At 49.2% G+C, this 12,598-nt stretch overlaps 1 protein-coding gene across 2 annotated transcripts in view; it reads left to right on the top strand.

The window, feature by feature from the left end:
• LOC142879901 (glutamate receptor ionotropic, kainate 2-like) overlaps window positions 1-12,598 on the top strand; it is a 97,176-nt gene that overhangs the window by 68,473 nt on the left and 16,105 nt on the right. For both annotated transcript variants that reach the window (XM_076013457.1, XM_076013456.1), the window contains exons 9-14: window positions 989-1,102; window positions 1,237-1,443; window positions 3,973-4,196; window positions 9,663-9,781; window positions 10,724-10,941; window positions 12,420-12,598. The exon at window positions 12,420-12,598 is cut by the window's right edge and continues 47 nt beyond it. In XM_076013457.1, coding sequence (XP_075869572.1) covers window positions 989-1,102; window positions 1,237-1,443; window positions 3,973-4,196; window positions 9,663-9,781; window positions 10,724-10,941; window positions 12,420-12,598 — 1,061 coding nt within the window. The remainder of the gene's footprint in view (window positions 1-988; window positions 1,103-1,236; window positions 1,444-3,972; window positions 4,197-9,662; window positions 9,782-10,723; window positions 10,942-12,419) is intronic.

Here is a 12,598-nt window from a genome sequence, read left to right as displayed (position 1 = left end):
AAAAGCAGATGGGGAGAATTATCGACGTCGGCGAGCGGGCTGCCTGGCTTCTCCTTGTGTTTTTGCGCGGACAAATGTGAAAGGCAAAAAAAAGAAGAAAAAGACTACGGGTGGAATCCTGCGAGAGGGGAGCTTTTTGTTCGCAGTTTGCCGCAATGTTAATAAAGTGAACATTCAGGTTAACTCCGTCTCGCCATTTAGCGCTTTTCCAATAATTGCTCAGCAAGTTTATTTAAAACAAGCTTTTCAAAATTCACCGAGCAAATGGTTAAAACTAAAAAAAAACAAACAAAAAATTGTTACCGCAAGTGATTTGATGCAAAATGACGCGGTTGCGTCACAGGGCGGAGCTAAGTGTCTAGTTGAAGCAGCGGGGGTAAACAAAAAAAAACAGCTGAAGGATAGAAAGGGGATTTCAAGAAACGTTACTTTGTTCCGCTCGTCCGTCCAGATCCATCTGTTCACGCTACCAACCACATCCGAGAAGACGCAAACATCGGAGTTCATTTGGCAAAAACCGACTTCCTTAAGCAATTGAAACAAAAATAGAAAAAAAAAATACCTTAAGTGAGTCTTAAAAACTTTGTTGCAAAGCAGCGCAAGATGTTATGTTTCTTAAACATGTTATTGTGAATTTCCGCTGAATGCGAATTAAAAGGTTTTAATGGAAAAACGCAACAAATATCTATTGCAAAACCTCCTTTGCAGTCAGCCTGACATCGGATGGCAAATATCAAGACGTGTTTCATTCTCATAATTGTGGCTCAAGGAGGCGCCACCTTGATCGTTGGCGTGGAAATGATGATATTGATGCGACAAATAATCATTTGCAAGCCAAGGTGATCGGTGGGGGGTGGGGGGGGGGGGGCGTGTGGTTAGGGGGGACATCTGGCTGTACAATCTTTCAGCGTGCGGTCGGCATCGCGGAGGACAAAGCTAAAGTCTGGTGTAAGGCATTGTTTTTCCAACGGCTGACTTGTTCCGACAGATTGGAACCTGGGATCCTCCGAGCGGTTTAAACATGACAGACTCTCACAAGAGCAAGACGTCCAACATCACAGACTCTCTGGCTAATAAGTCCCTGCGTGTATCCACCATCCTGGTAGACACAGTCAATTGAACACACACACGCACGCACGCACACACACACAAAAAAAACACACTAATGTCTAACTCAAAACTGGCCCTGCCGCAGGATCTGGACTCATTTATTTTTTTTACCCCCCCCCCGTGCAGGACGAGCCGTACGTGATGTTTAAGAAGTCGGACAAGCCGCTGTATGGAAACGACCGCTTCGAGGGCTACTGTATCGACCTGCTGAGAGAGCTCTCCGGCATCCTGGGCTTCCGCTACGAGGTGCGATTAGTGGAGGACGGGAAGTACGGTGCGCTGGACGAGGGCACGGGCCAGTGGAACGGCATGGTGCGGGAGCTCATGGACCACGTGAGTCGACCGCCGTCACGTCCCCGTCGAGGGCAGAATGCTCGAAAAGCAGAAGCGGAAAGGCGTGATTCCCTTCAATTCCAGGGGGGGATTAAGGGCAAATGTTGGAAAAACGTGACAAATAAAAAGCACATGTTTGCATCAAATGGGCGAGAGGGAAACGTTTTGGGATTCTTCACGCGCTACGGCGCGGTAGAAAGCTAGACGACTTTCGAGGCTAGCAGTTAGCGCGCTGATGCTACATGGAAACCAGATAAGTTGCGCAGTTGAGAAAGAAAAAACAACTATAAGAAGTGAATTTCTTTTAACATAAATAATTTTAAATACTTATGAATGCAAAAGCAAGATGTAATGTAATAGTAATGTAAGGGAAATACAGATATTTGTGTACAAATTTAGGGAGTAAAAGTAAAACGTTGAAAGAAAGCCTCAGGTAAAGTACAGACACCTGAAAAATCTACTTCCAAATCTGTTACCAACTCAAATATTGATATGCAATTAAAATACAATTAATTAAGATTGATTAATCTCAAAGGCCATAATTAATTTGATACATTTTTTTTCATCAACTTTTTTTCTAACTTTACCAAAGTTCAGGCTCTTTTTGTTATTAGACAAGGTGGCGTCAGTGGTACTCGATACTCGCTTCAATACTCGCGGTCCAAGCTTGAACGGCTCCTCCCCGTTTGAGACCTTTGCCTGCCCAGTGCAAAATGCCAGTTGTACACCTCAGGGCGTGGGGCCTCACAGATTCCCCCAGGCAGACGTAATAACATGATACCGCCGGCACGCCAGTGAACAACAGAAAAACATTTTTGCGGCGCAGTTAATTTATTTATTTCCACGCGCCGCCGCCCCCTCGCACATGATGCGCACGGCAGAAACCGCCACACTGCTCATATCGATTTGCACGACGCTAGTTTGCAGTGAGCGACGGCGGCGAGGCGCAGCGGCCCTCGCCGTCACATCACTTCTGCAGCTACAGCTTCAAGCGCCGGCGCCGGAGAGGCTGCGCGAGGCTGCGCGAGTATCCAACAAGGTTGAGAAACATCAGCATCAGCTGCTGGAAGAATCGCTCAAAAGTAGATAACGAATAACAATGAATAAATCATTTTGAAGTATATGGATTGGCTAGTTTAATTCATTTTAATGGGCAAATCTTCAATGTTTTCAATGCTTTATTCAGTGAAACCGTTATTTAAAAAAAAAAAAAATGCAGCAATTGTAAGGAATAAAAGATGTGCAACCGAGTTTGGCCTTGACTTTCCTCACTCAAGACAATACATTTTATTTCAATACGCCTTGTTTTAGGATTTACGGCATCTCATGGTGAGGTTGCAGAGTGCAACCGGAATAATTAACCTCAACCATCGCCACAGTGTTTACTAAGACTTTGACAAAGAGGGACCTGCTTCTTGCGTAATTAAGTAATAATAATAATAATAATAATCCACATTTGAGTAATTTTCTTCCTTTTTTTCCCCTCTAGATTTCTCCCAATCTTAAGTCAACAATGCTTGAAGAATCCTTATTTTACCATTTGAATAGCTTCCGTTTTGTTTTGTTTTTATGTCATTCGCAGTTTTCCAAATTGATATTTTCTTTTAAAACTTTTACATTCCTTCGCGGCCGAGCGTTTTCATTTCCTTCGCTGATAGACTCCAAGGCAGATTTTTTTGCCGCGTTTGCCTGACATTGCGAGGGGAGCTGCCGACTTCATTAAGCTGCCGTTTGAGCATTTAGCATAATTACCTAATTTTCACTTTGTGGCCAAATTGGACGGTATTGTGGAAAGTTAGTTGCACTCTGCGATAATGAGGTTTTCCAGAGCTGAGACGCGGACCGTAATGACTCAGTGAACAGAGTATTCAAAAGCCCCCGGCGCACACAGGTGTTGATGTAGCGTTAAGCCACCGGGGGATGGAGGGTGGGGGGTTGATCGACGACGGTGACTGCGACTGAAACATACATTATAATTACTATTAAAATCTTTTTTTTGAAGGCAACAGTAAAGCCGCTCCCCGTAAGCTCCCGTGTGACTCCCCTAAATAGACAAACGAGAATGACCTGCGTAATGAAACACTTCTTTTTTTGGTGGGGGGCGGGTCTGGATCTGTCAGAATTACAGCACTTGGGAGTTGAGGACAGCTAATCTTTTTTTTTTTTTTTTCCTTCTTCTTTCCCACAGGGGACACGGGGCCAAATTTGCACAAGATTAATCTAATCCTTAAATTGTCGCCTCGGTGACTCACCTTTGACTCGGCGTCGCGGGGATCAAGACACGCAACCGCTAATTTCGCAAGGAAAAAAAAAAAAAAAAAAAAACCTCCGCCGCCACCACCTGCTAATCTGGCTGAACTAACGACCCCGGCCACTTTTGTTCCTTCCCCTCACTTGGCTCCTCTTCCTCCTGCAGATATCGACCCGAGCCGCCGCCGCCGACAGGAATCAAATGCTAATTCGATCGCTTGTCTTTTATTGGTGGACTCAATCAACCTATCTATCCCCTTGCGTTTTTTTTTCTTCCAGAAAGCGGACCTGGCCGTGGCGCCCCTGGCCATCACCTACAACCGGGAGAAGGTCATCGACTTCTCCAAGCCCTTCATGACGCTGGGAATAAGTATCCTGTACCGCAAGCCCAACGGCACCAACCCCGGCGTCTTCTCCTTCCTCAACCCCCTCTCGCCCGATATCTGGATGTATATTCTGCTGGCTTGCTTGGGTGTCAGTTGTGTGCTGTTTGTCATAGCCAGGTAACATGTCATCCCTCCCTCTGCCTCTCTCCCTCCTTCCCCTTTGCTTTCCGTCGCGCCCGGTGAAAATCCCGCCGGAAGCGTCTGCGTCTGCGAACTTCGAAACGCAACGCTAATCTCGAACTTTTGGATTGAAAACGTAGTGACGTAAAGTCGGTTTTGACCCATGTAATTAACAGGATCTCTTTCCTATTTACTTCATTACTGCCCTTTAACATAGTAATGGACGATCAAACGGTACATAAACTCAATTTTGAGAAATTTGCCGAACCTAAGCTAACTTAAGTTTAACTTAACTTAGCTTTATCTTGTGACGTTACTGGAAGCAAGCTTGCCGTCCATTTCGCAGTGCAGACGCTTCCGGTGGAATTTGGAGGTTGCTGCCCCCCCACCCCCAGCACGTTAGCCTGCTTTCACTAACACACAGCAGTTGCTCCCTCTGGGTAGGGTGGGGGGGGGGTGTGGGGGTGTTATTGATGGAGAAGATGTGAGCACTTTGGAAGCGGAAAGAGGCGGCAGGTCTCATTAGTCGTAAAACACCTGACGCTCCTCCCGAGGTGCTCTCGCGTTAGCGGCGCATGCTCATTCGTTGGCGCTTAACCGTCTCAATCTCACAGCGTCGGATGCCGAACCGACGGTCGATGTTCCAGCTCGGCAGCGGTCCAGGTGAGCTGTTTTCATCGCCGCCCCCCCCCCCCAAAGAAATCAAACGCTAAAATGCTTCCCTCGAATAATCCGTCGACGAAATGTGGGATCCTTCACGCTTCGCGTTTTAATCGCGCTCGCCGGAGCGCTGGCTAGCAAGCGGCCTGCTCGATATCTCCACATCAGCTGTGAGAAATGAAGCTCCTCGAGTGCACGAGCGGAGCCGTCACGCCCGGTTGCCCCTCCCGTCCCCTCCCTCCCCCCTCCCCCTCCAGAAAGCCCACCCACTCACTCACTCACGCCGCCCCACCCCCACCACCACCCGACTCCTGATGCATGACTGATGTGTGTTAATCCCAGGGCTCCTCTTAATTCCGCCCGCCTCCTCAGATTTTGGTTTTTTGGCTTTAACGCACGCCTCATCAAATGTTACCGGCCAAATGATCACTTGAGAGGAAAGCGGCAACTGTCACCTAAGTGAGTTCAGAATATGCAAAATGAGAAGAAGAAAAAAAAAAAAAAAACCCGGGAAGCCCCCTTTTAATATTTGATTTGTTTGAAATTATTCCTTCTTTCCTTTTGTTTCCACGATCGCTTACGGGTAAGTGAGTCAGCATGCAATTATATCGATATCCTGCCTGTGACGGAGTCACCTTGGTGTTTTTCAACTTCTTTTTTTCCCCGCGCGTGCTCCCCCGCCCCCCTCTTTTCCTGCACACGGCAGCGATAAACGGGGAGTTTTCTTTTCTTTCTCACGCCAGGCCGACTAAAAATATTCCGGCGAGTTCAAACGCGGAGCGCCGCGGCCCCTCCGCCGCGACTCGCTGAGCTGGTTTTTCCCTCCCCCATAATTGTGGTATTGATTGCGCGGGCCGGCAATTGATTGATCAATTCCCTAAATGCAGAGTGTATTACTTTCTTTAATCCCCGGCAAATAGGGTGAGTAAAGGGAGCTGGTGAAGTCCCGGTTTTGCACAATAAAACACTAAACACCTCAATCTCGCCGGGGACTCGCGTCTTTGAACTGCCTTCCCTGTGCGCACACACACACACACACACACACACACACACACAAGCACACCTTTTCTTTTTTTTTCCCCCCCTGCCCGCCCTGAATAAATAAGCGATCTCATTTCAAGCTTCAGAGAAATGCATTTCACTCAGCGCTTCCTTCCATCTCCGTCTCCGGCTGAATTGATTCGCCTCTTTTATTAGCAAAACAATGATATTCTTAGACCGCAAAAAAAAACCCTGCTTTTATTTGCCTTTCTTCAAAATGTCCACCTGCCACCCCACCCCCCACCCCCCGAAAGGATGGATGGCTCCAATTGCGTGGCGGCGTGTTAAATATGATAACAAGGTGTCGCAGATTTAAACGTGGAGGGCGCGTGTAATTTACCACACACACACACAAGCCCACCCAGCCTCTTGTGTCGGCCGTAGAGAAGAAAGGCAGCAGATCTATAGTGCCAACCAGAGTAATTGAACCCAACAGATAGTTAATGGAGGGAGCGTGCTGTGTTATTGTGGTAAGGCCCGGGAGGAGGAGGAGGAGGAGGAGGAGGAGGAGGAGGAGAGGAAGGAGAGACAGGAGAGACAGTGGCAGCAGGAGCAGCAGGGACGGGCCGATTCTTTTTAGAATTCCGCCGGCGGTCCGACATGCCGCCCCTCCACCGCCCCCCACCCGCCCGCCGCCCCCCTTGCTCGGTGTGAGGAGGTGACCTTACGTCCGCATGTTTCACATCGCCTTCCTCCCGCTGATCAGTGTGCAGAACATGGCCCGCAGGAATACAGGGCCGGCCGCAGGCAAAGGTCATACAAAGAAGCCATCGGGAGCCCGCCGCATACAAACGACACAGGGGGAAGGGGAGGGGCGAGGGGATCCGACCCGATCCAATCAGCGGGAGTGCGGCCGTATGACCGGGGGGGGGGGGGGGGTGTGGGTTAGTATGAGGGTGAGGGTGGTGGGGGGCGGGGGGGGGCTCACATGTTAGAGTTCACCTGCAGCCAGCCTCGTGGCGAAGCTCCCTAAACCCCCCCCCCCGAGTGGATATTCACTTCTGGAACGTCACTCATCCATCTTGCCAACCTCCGGCAGGAAGATTTTCTGAGGGCTGAAAAGTAGGCCGTCGCCAATCGGCTCTGGAGCCGTGAAGGAATCAGAAAGCGGCAGCGGTGATTCACACTTGAAAGCGACACAAGAACGAAAATAAGCACTGAGAAAAGACACTGGATGTGTTTCAGGCGACCAGTAGATTAGAAAATGGAATTGGATGGATATTCTTGAATACGTGCTTTAATAAACTCTTGATTCCTTGCAATTTTTATTGCATGTGAGCGAGGAGGACAAGGGACGGCCACCGGGGGGCGCCGTTGCAGAGCGGCCTCCTCAACATCCGGAAAGCCGCTTTGAGATAAACCCTTTGGCTGCATTATAAGTTCCACGTTTGTTTGCGCCGAGTTCCGTGACGTGCATAAACTGCAGGCTCCCTTTTGCTGGGTAGCCGTGATCGCTAAATGTTTATTGGGTCTGTAATGACTTGATAATGTGGTCATTTGGCAGCGCGCCAGTTAAAGTTAGCAATGGCTCAATGGCTCAATGGCTCAATGGCTTCAGCGTCGCATTTCAATTCACTGCACTTTTACATGTTAAAAAAAACAAAAAACGGTAGCGTTTCCAATATGGATACGCACTTGTAACAATAAAAGATTAGCCTGGATGTTTTTTTTTCTCAGCTTGTCGTTTTGCATTGCATTTTGCAATGCAAACCCTCAACCCCGACTGTCGCCGGCATCGCGGTGCATTTTCGCCACAAGGCAGTGATGCACAGCTTATAGCACCACAGCACTGACAGGAAGCCCCGAGCTACAGCCACCCGGGGAGAGAAAGGGGGAAGAATAGAATGTTTGCTTGCTCACCTTGGTGTTCAGGCCTCTGCCTCCACTTTCCACAAACACGCTCAGTGTTCTGTTTACCGGCGAGATATAGGAGAGAAATGTGACCGATTTGAGGAAACGCTCCATCTGGCGTGCCATTTTGGGCCTTGGGCGGACATTCAGCAGCGCATTCCATATAATAACTTAGGCATCTTGTTCCTTGTTTTTGCATTATTTGTTTGGTTTTGGTTTTGCGGATGGATTTATGTGAATAAGCCAAAATGGAAATGCACTTTGCTACCGACGCCCACACAGCCATAAAGGCACATGTGCAAACATTCGTGCGCCCCGGGCTTGATTCACAGTCATAAAAAAAAAACCCACAAACACACACACACACACACACACACACACACACACACACACATTGAGCCCTGTGCTTGTCTCTCTCTCCCTCTCTCTATCCCTCTCTATCTCACACACACACGCACACCGAATCCTGTTCCACAAGGCCATTGTGCCATTTCAGTTGCCGTCGTGGTTTCAAGGAGACGGAGCTCATTGGCATTCCAGCAAATCAGGCTGGATCCTGATGCCTTTGACAGGGAGAATTATAGTGTGTCATCACAGCCCCGCGTGCGCCTCAGATGAATCTCAACAGGGATTGGAGGGGCTTGTGAGGGGGCGGGGGGGTGAAGAAAGGAAAAAAAACAAAACACGACAACGCGACAGAAACGTCGCCTCGACCGCGAGGCTCGAAAATAAGATTTCTAATTCCGACTGGAGGGAAAGAAAAAAAAAACACGAAGAAGTCGCATGTCGCATCCGCCACGGGCCGCCTCGGAACAGCCGTCACGTTGCGTTTGCCTCCCGTAATGTGAAACGCCGCCCTCGTTGCCTTGTAAACATGGCGAGCGCGCGTCGCGTACATGCTAGCGTCCCGACGAGCCGGCGACGCAGAGCCGCGGCACCTTAGCAGTCGCTGCCTCGCCACCGCCCTCCTCCTCATCGGCATGCGTGGCGGGCGAGCAGAGCTAACACCCGCCTAACCCGACGGGCAAAACCCTCCCTCCCCGTCCCCTCTCTCCGCCGCCTCTGAATAAGCAATGTTCCCCAGTAACACCCTCTTCAGCACAAACTCAATCAGATCCTGATGCTTAACACTAACCCAATCAAACCGGGCTAATGCCGTGCCACTTTTGCTTAGGATAATAAATGAGAGACGTCCACGGATGACCTGAAGACGGCGACAGGGGCTTCTGGAGGGGGCGGGGGGGTGGTGGTGGTGGTGGAAGGAAGGATGGAAGGATGAAAGGGTGGAAGGTGGAAGGAGCCGTGGAGCAGAAGCGCCGGAGTAAATCTGATTGCCGTTTCCCCGGGTGGAGGGGGGGGGGCGTCGGAGGAGGGGCCCGGACTGGCGCAACGGGGGAAGAAAGGCTCCTGAGTCAGTGAATCCCAATGAGCTCCCGAGATCATCACGCTCTGGGACATTATCACCACTGACAGTGTTATTCCAGCCCCATCGATCTGCCCTCACAATAAACTGATGGCATTTGAATATGCCAATAAGTTGATCCCCGGGCAAAAGCCAGAATGATTCGCTTTGGTCTACCACGGGTGGGGGGTGAAGGTGGAGTCGGGTGGGGGGGCGCTGTCACCTACCCACCTTCCACCCCCACCCCCACCACCAACCCCGGAGGCCATGGCGCAGGAATTCCACCGCATTTAAATTCTCTTTGTTCCCAGCGCCGCCGCCGCCCTGCCTCGCGAATCGCGATGCCCTTAAATGTATCTTTTATGTGCCATTTAATCCGCGCCGGGGTTGCCCCCCACCACCCCCCCCCCACCCTCCGCACCCACCCCCCCCACCCCCCCTCCAACCTTTTCATTGATTTTTGTGCTGACGCGTGTTCCTCTCTTTGCTCTCTCCCCCCTTTTGTGCAGGTTCAGCCCCTACGAGTGGTACAACCCTCACCCGTGCAACCCGGACTCGGACGTGGTGGAAAACAATTTTACGCTGCTCAATAGTTTCTGGTTTGGAGTCGGGGCTCTCATGCAGCAAGGTAGTCGCCTCAGCCCTGGTGCAGCTGGAGCTCTCCTATATCCCACTGTCTCTGAGGGTTGGTGGCTCGGCTTGGCCCGAGCCGGCGGCAACGGAGAGAGACCTCTCGCTCCTCCTCCGGCCTGGACGCAAAGATCCAGTGAAATTGACCCCCCCGCGCCTTATTAGTGTGTTAATGTGTGTATTTCAAAGAGCGCGACACAACCAGCCCTCGGGTAAAATGGTATTTTACCCGAGGGCCCTTGTTTTGAAAGGTAATTAGACATTTCGGATTGTTTCTCCAAATGCAGGCAACACAAATGTCCCCACGTTAAAGGCTCAGCGTGTGGGATTTAGCAGCATCTAATGGTAAGAAAGTGAACTGCGAGCGATGCCGGCGTCAGTGCGTTCATGTCGGTAGGCCCAAATGTCACACAAGGGGCCTTTGGCAAAGACATGTTTGATGGTACGGAGCTCATTAAGAGGCTCTCGTCGCAGTCCGTCCTCTCCTCTTGCCTTCGGCCTATCAGCACCTAGAGGTCAGTGGGGTGTGGAGTCAGGACTTGAGGTTACCTTGGGTACATGACTCTCTGGCCCAAACTTCCTGACACACTTCTCTGAAACGTTCTGAATCATTTATGCCAGATGATTTGAAGTGTTGGATCTGATTCAAGCACCTTGTTCTGCGAAGACATTCAATATATAAATATACTTCTTTCTTTTTTTTCCCCGCCCACCTGAAAATCATTGCAGGCTTTCGCTTGTAGAAAATGAATTTCACCCTTTTTTTAAAATCCCGTTTCTTCCATCGAACATCAAGGTGTGGTGGAAGCGGTTGATTTTAAATTGGGCCTCTTGGAGGAGTTTTTGCTGATTTCCAAGCGCGCTCACAGAATCTCATCAGAAAAATAGCTCTTTTTTCTTAAAGGTGTAATACTTTTTCCTGCCACCTCCCTCACACCAGGCTCAGAGCTCATGCCCAAGGCGCTGTCCACCCGCATCGTGGGAGGCATCTGGTGGTTCTTCACCCTCATCATCATTTCCTCGTACACAGCCAACCTGGCTGCCTTTCTCACCGTGGAGCGAATGGAGTCGCCCATCGACTCGGCCGACGATCTGGCCAAGCAAACTAAGATCCTGTACGGGGTGGTGGAGGACGGTGCCACCATGACCTTCTTCAAGGTACCCAGGCTCCGCCAGCACCAGAGTGATAATCGAATTCATGACGCCACTTCCCCTTCCCACCAATTAAAGTTTGCAGCCACTCGGGTTCCCGCCCCCTTTCCTGCGGCAGCTCCTGTTGTTGTTTTGCGGGCGTTGACGGTGCGCTAAAGATGACTGAAGAGGTTCATCTAAGTTATGCATCGAAGACGTTCACCTGATTATGGCTGCGGCCGTGGTTTCCATGCAATTTACTGCATGCATAACCTTCAATACCAGCAGCAGGGTGAGTTAAATACCCTGATGAACAGTTGAAGGTTCCCTGCCCATAGCTGCTGCAGTGTGTAACTTGAGTTGTAGGAATAGACATTCGTCTTTTAAGTCACTTTTAAATCCATTCTAAAGGCCTGAAAGATTTAAAAAGTGGAAAAAAAAATTATCGGGATGCACCGATACTAATATTGTGTATCAATACCGATACCAGGGTCAAGTACTCGTACTCACAAAATATGTACCGATACCAAGACACCAATAGCAGTTTTATATGTACGTATTAGTGTTGTCACAATACTGGATTTCAGACTTCGATACGATATTTTGAAAAATATTGATTTTCGATAGGATTTTCAATAGTATTCGCGATCTCCCTCCACTCCTGCCTCGCAGGGAGGGAGGGGAGGTTTGTGTGTGTGTTGGCGACGTCGCACGTGTAGTACGGCTATATCAATACTATGGAAAAGTCGTATTAAACCGATTTTTTTTGTTTTCAATATCGATATTTAATCGATATATCGATATTTTTGACAACGCTAGTATGTATGCATATACAGTCATACAGTGTTCTGGGTTATCCTATAATGTTTAATGGCCTTATTAAGTACTCGGTATCGGTACCAACAATCTTAAAGACCATTCCACTGCTCTTTGCAAAGAACAATTCTACAATGGAAAGTTGATTTATGCCGCCAGCCCAAACATTCCCTGTGCCAATTCCTGAAGACGTATCGCAAGGTAAACAAATAAATTTGCGCCAGTCAAAGATGACTCTCTGTCTGCGTTCCACCATAACCTCCCGGTGCCAGTACCTTGCTGCGAAAGCAAACAGGATTACGCGTTTAATGCAGTTCTAATGAACATAAACACTGCATTATATAAGATTATGTAAATCCGCGGGTATCCCTCGAAGAAAAATATTTACCCGACGTAAACTTGCCGTCCACAAATAGTAAAGCCCCGCTTAGTTTCACCAAAGTGTTGCGATTACATTTGTCTGAGTAGCCTCAGCGCTCCAAGTAAATAGATAAATATATTAATTAAAGCAACCAATAAAATGCAAAGTAACACCCCCGGAGCAAACTTCAGTGCAGGCAGAATCGGGGGCAGAGTGTTGAATCCATTTCTCAGGCCACCGCCGGCCTCGTGCCGGCGCTCGTTCTAAAGCAATAAAAAGGAAAGAAATGAAATGAATGAATAAATAAATGATCTATGGTATCTTGCAGAAAACAAAAATCTCCACCTATGACAAGATGTGGGAGTTCATGAACAGCAGGAGGCAGGCGGTGATGGTGAAGAACGTGGAGGAGGGCATCCAGCGCGTGCTGACCTCAGACTATGCCTTCCTCATGGAGTCCACCACCATCGAGTTCGCCACCCAGCGCAACTGCAACCTGACGCAGAT

The sequence above is a fragment of the Nelusetta ayraudi genome, unplaced genomic scaffold (assembly GCF_046127955.1).
Source record: "Nelusetta ayraudi isolate G7.1 ecotype Tasmania unplaced genomic scaffold, CSIRO-AGI_Nayr_v1 ptg000151l, whole genome shotgun sequence".
NCBI classification, from domain to species: domain Eukaryota; kingdom Metazoa; phylum Chordata; class Actinopteri; order Tetraodontiformes; family Monacanthidae; genus Nelusetta; species Nelusetta ayraudi.
Note: the sequence above shows the minus strand (reverse complement) of the source record. Positions and strands in the feature narration are given on the sequence as shown.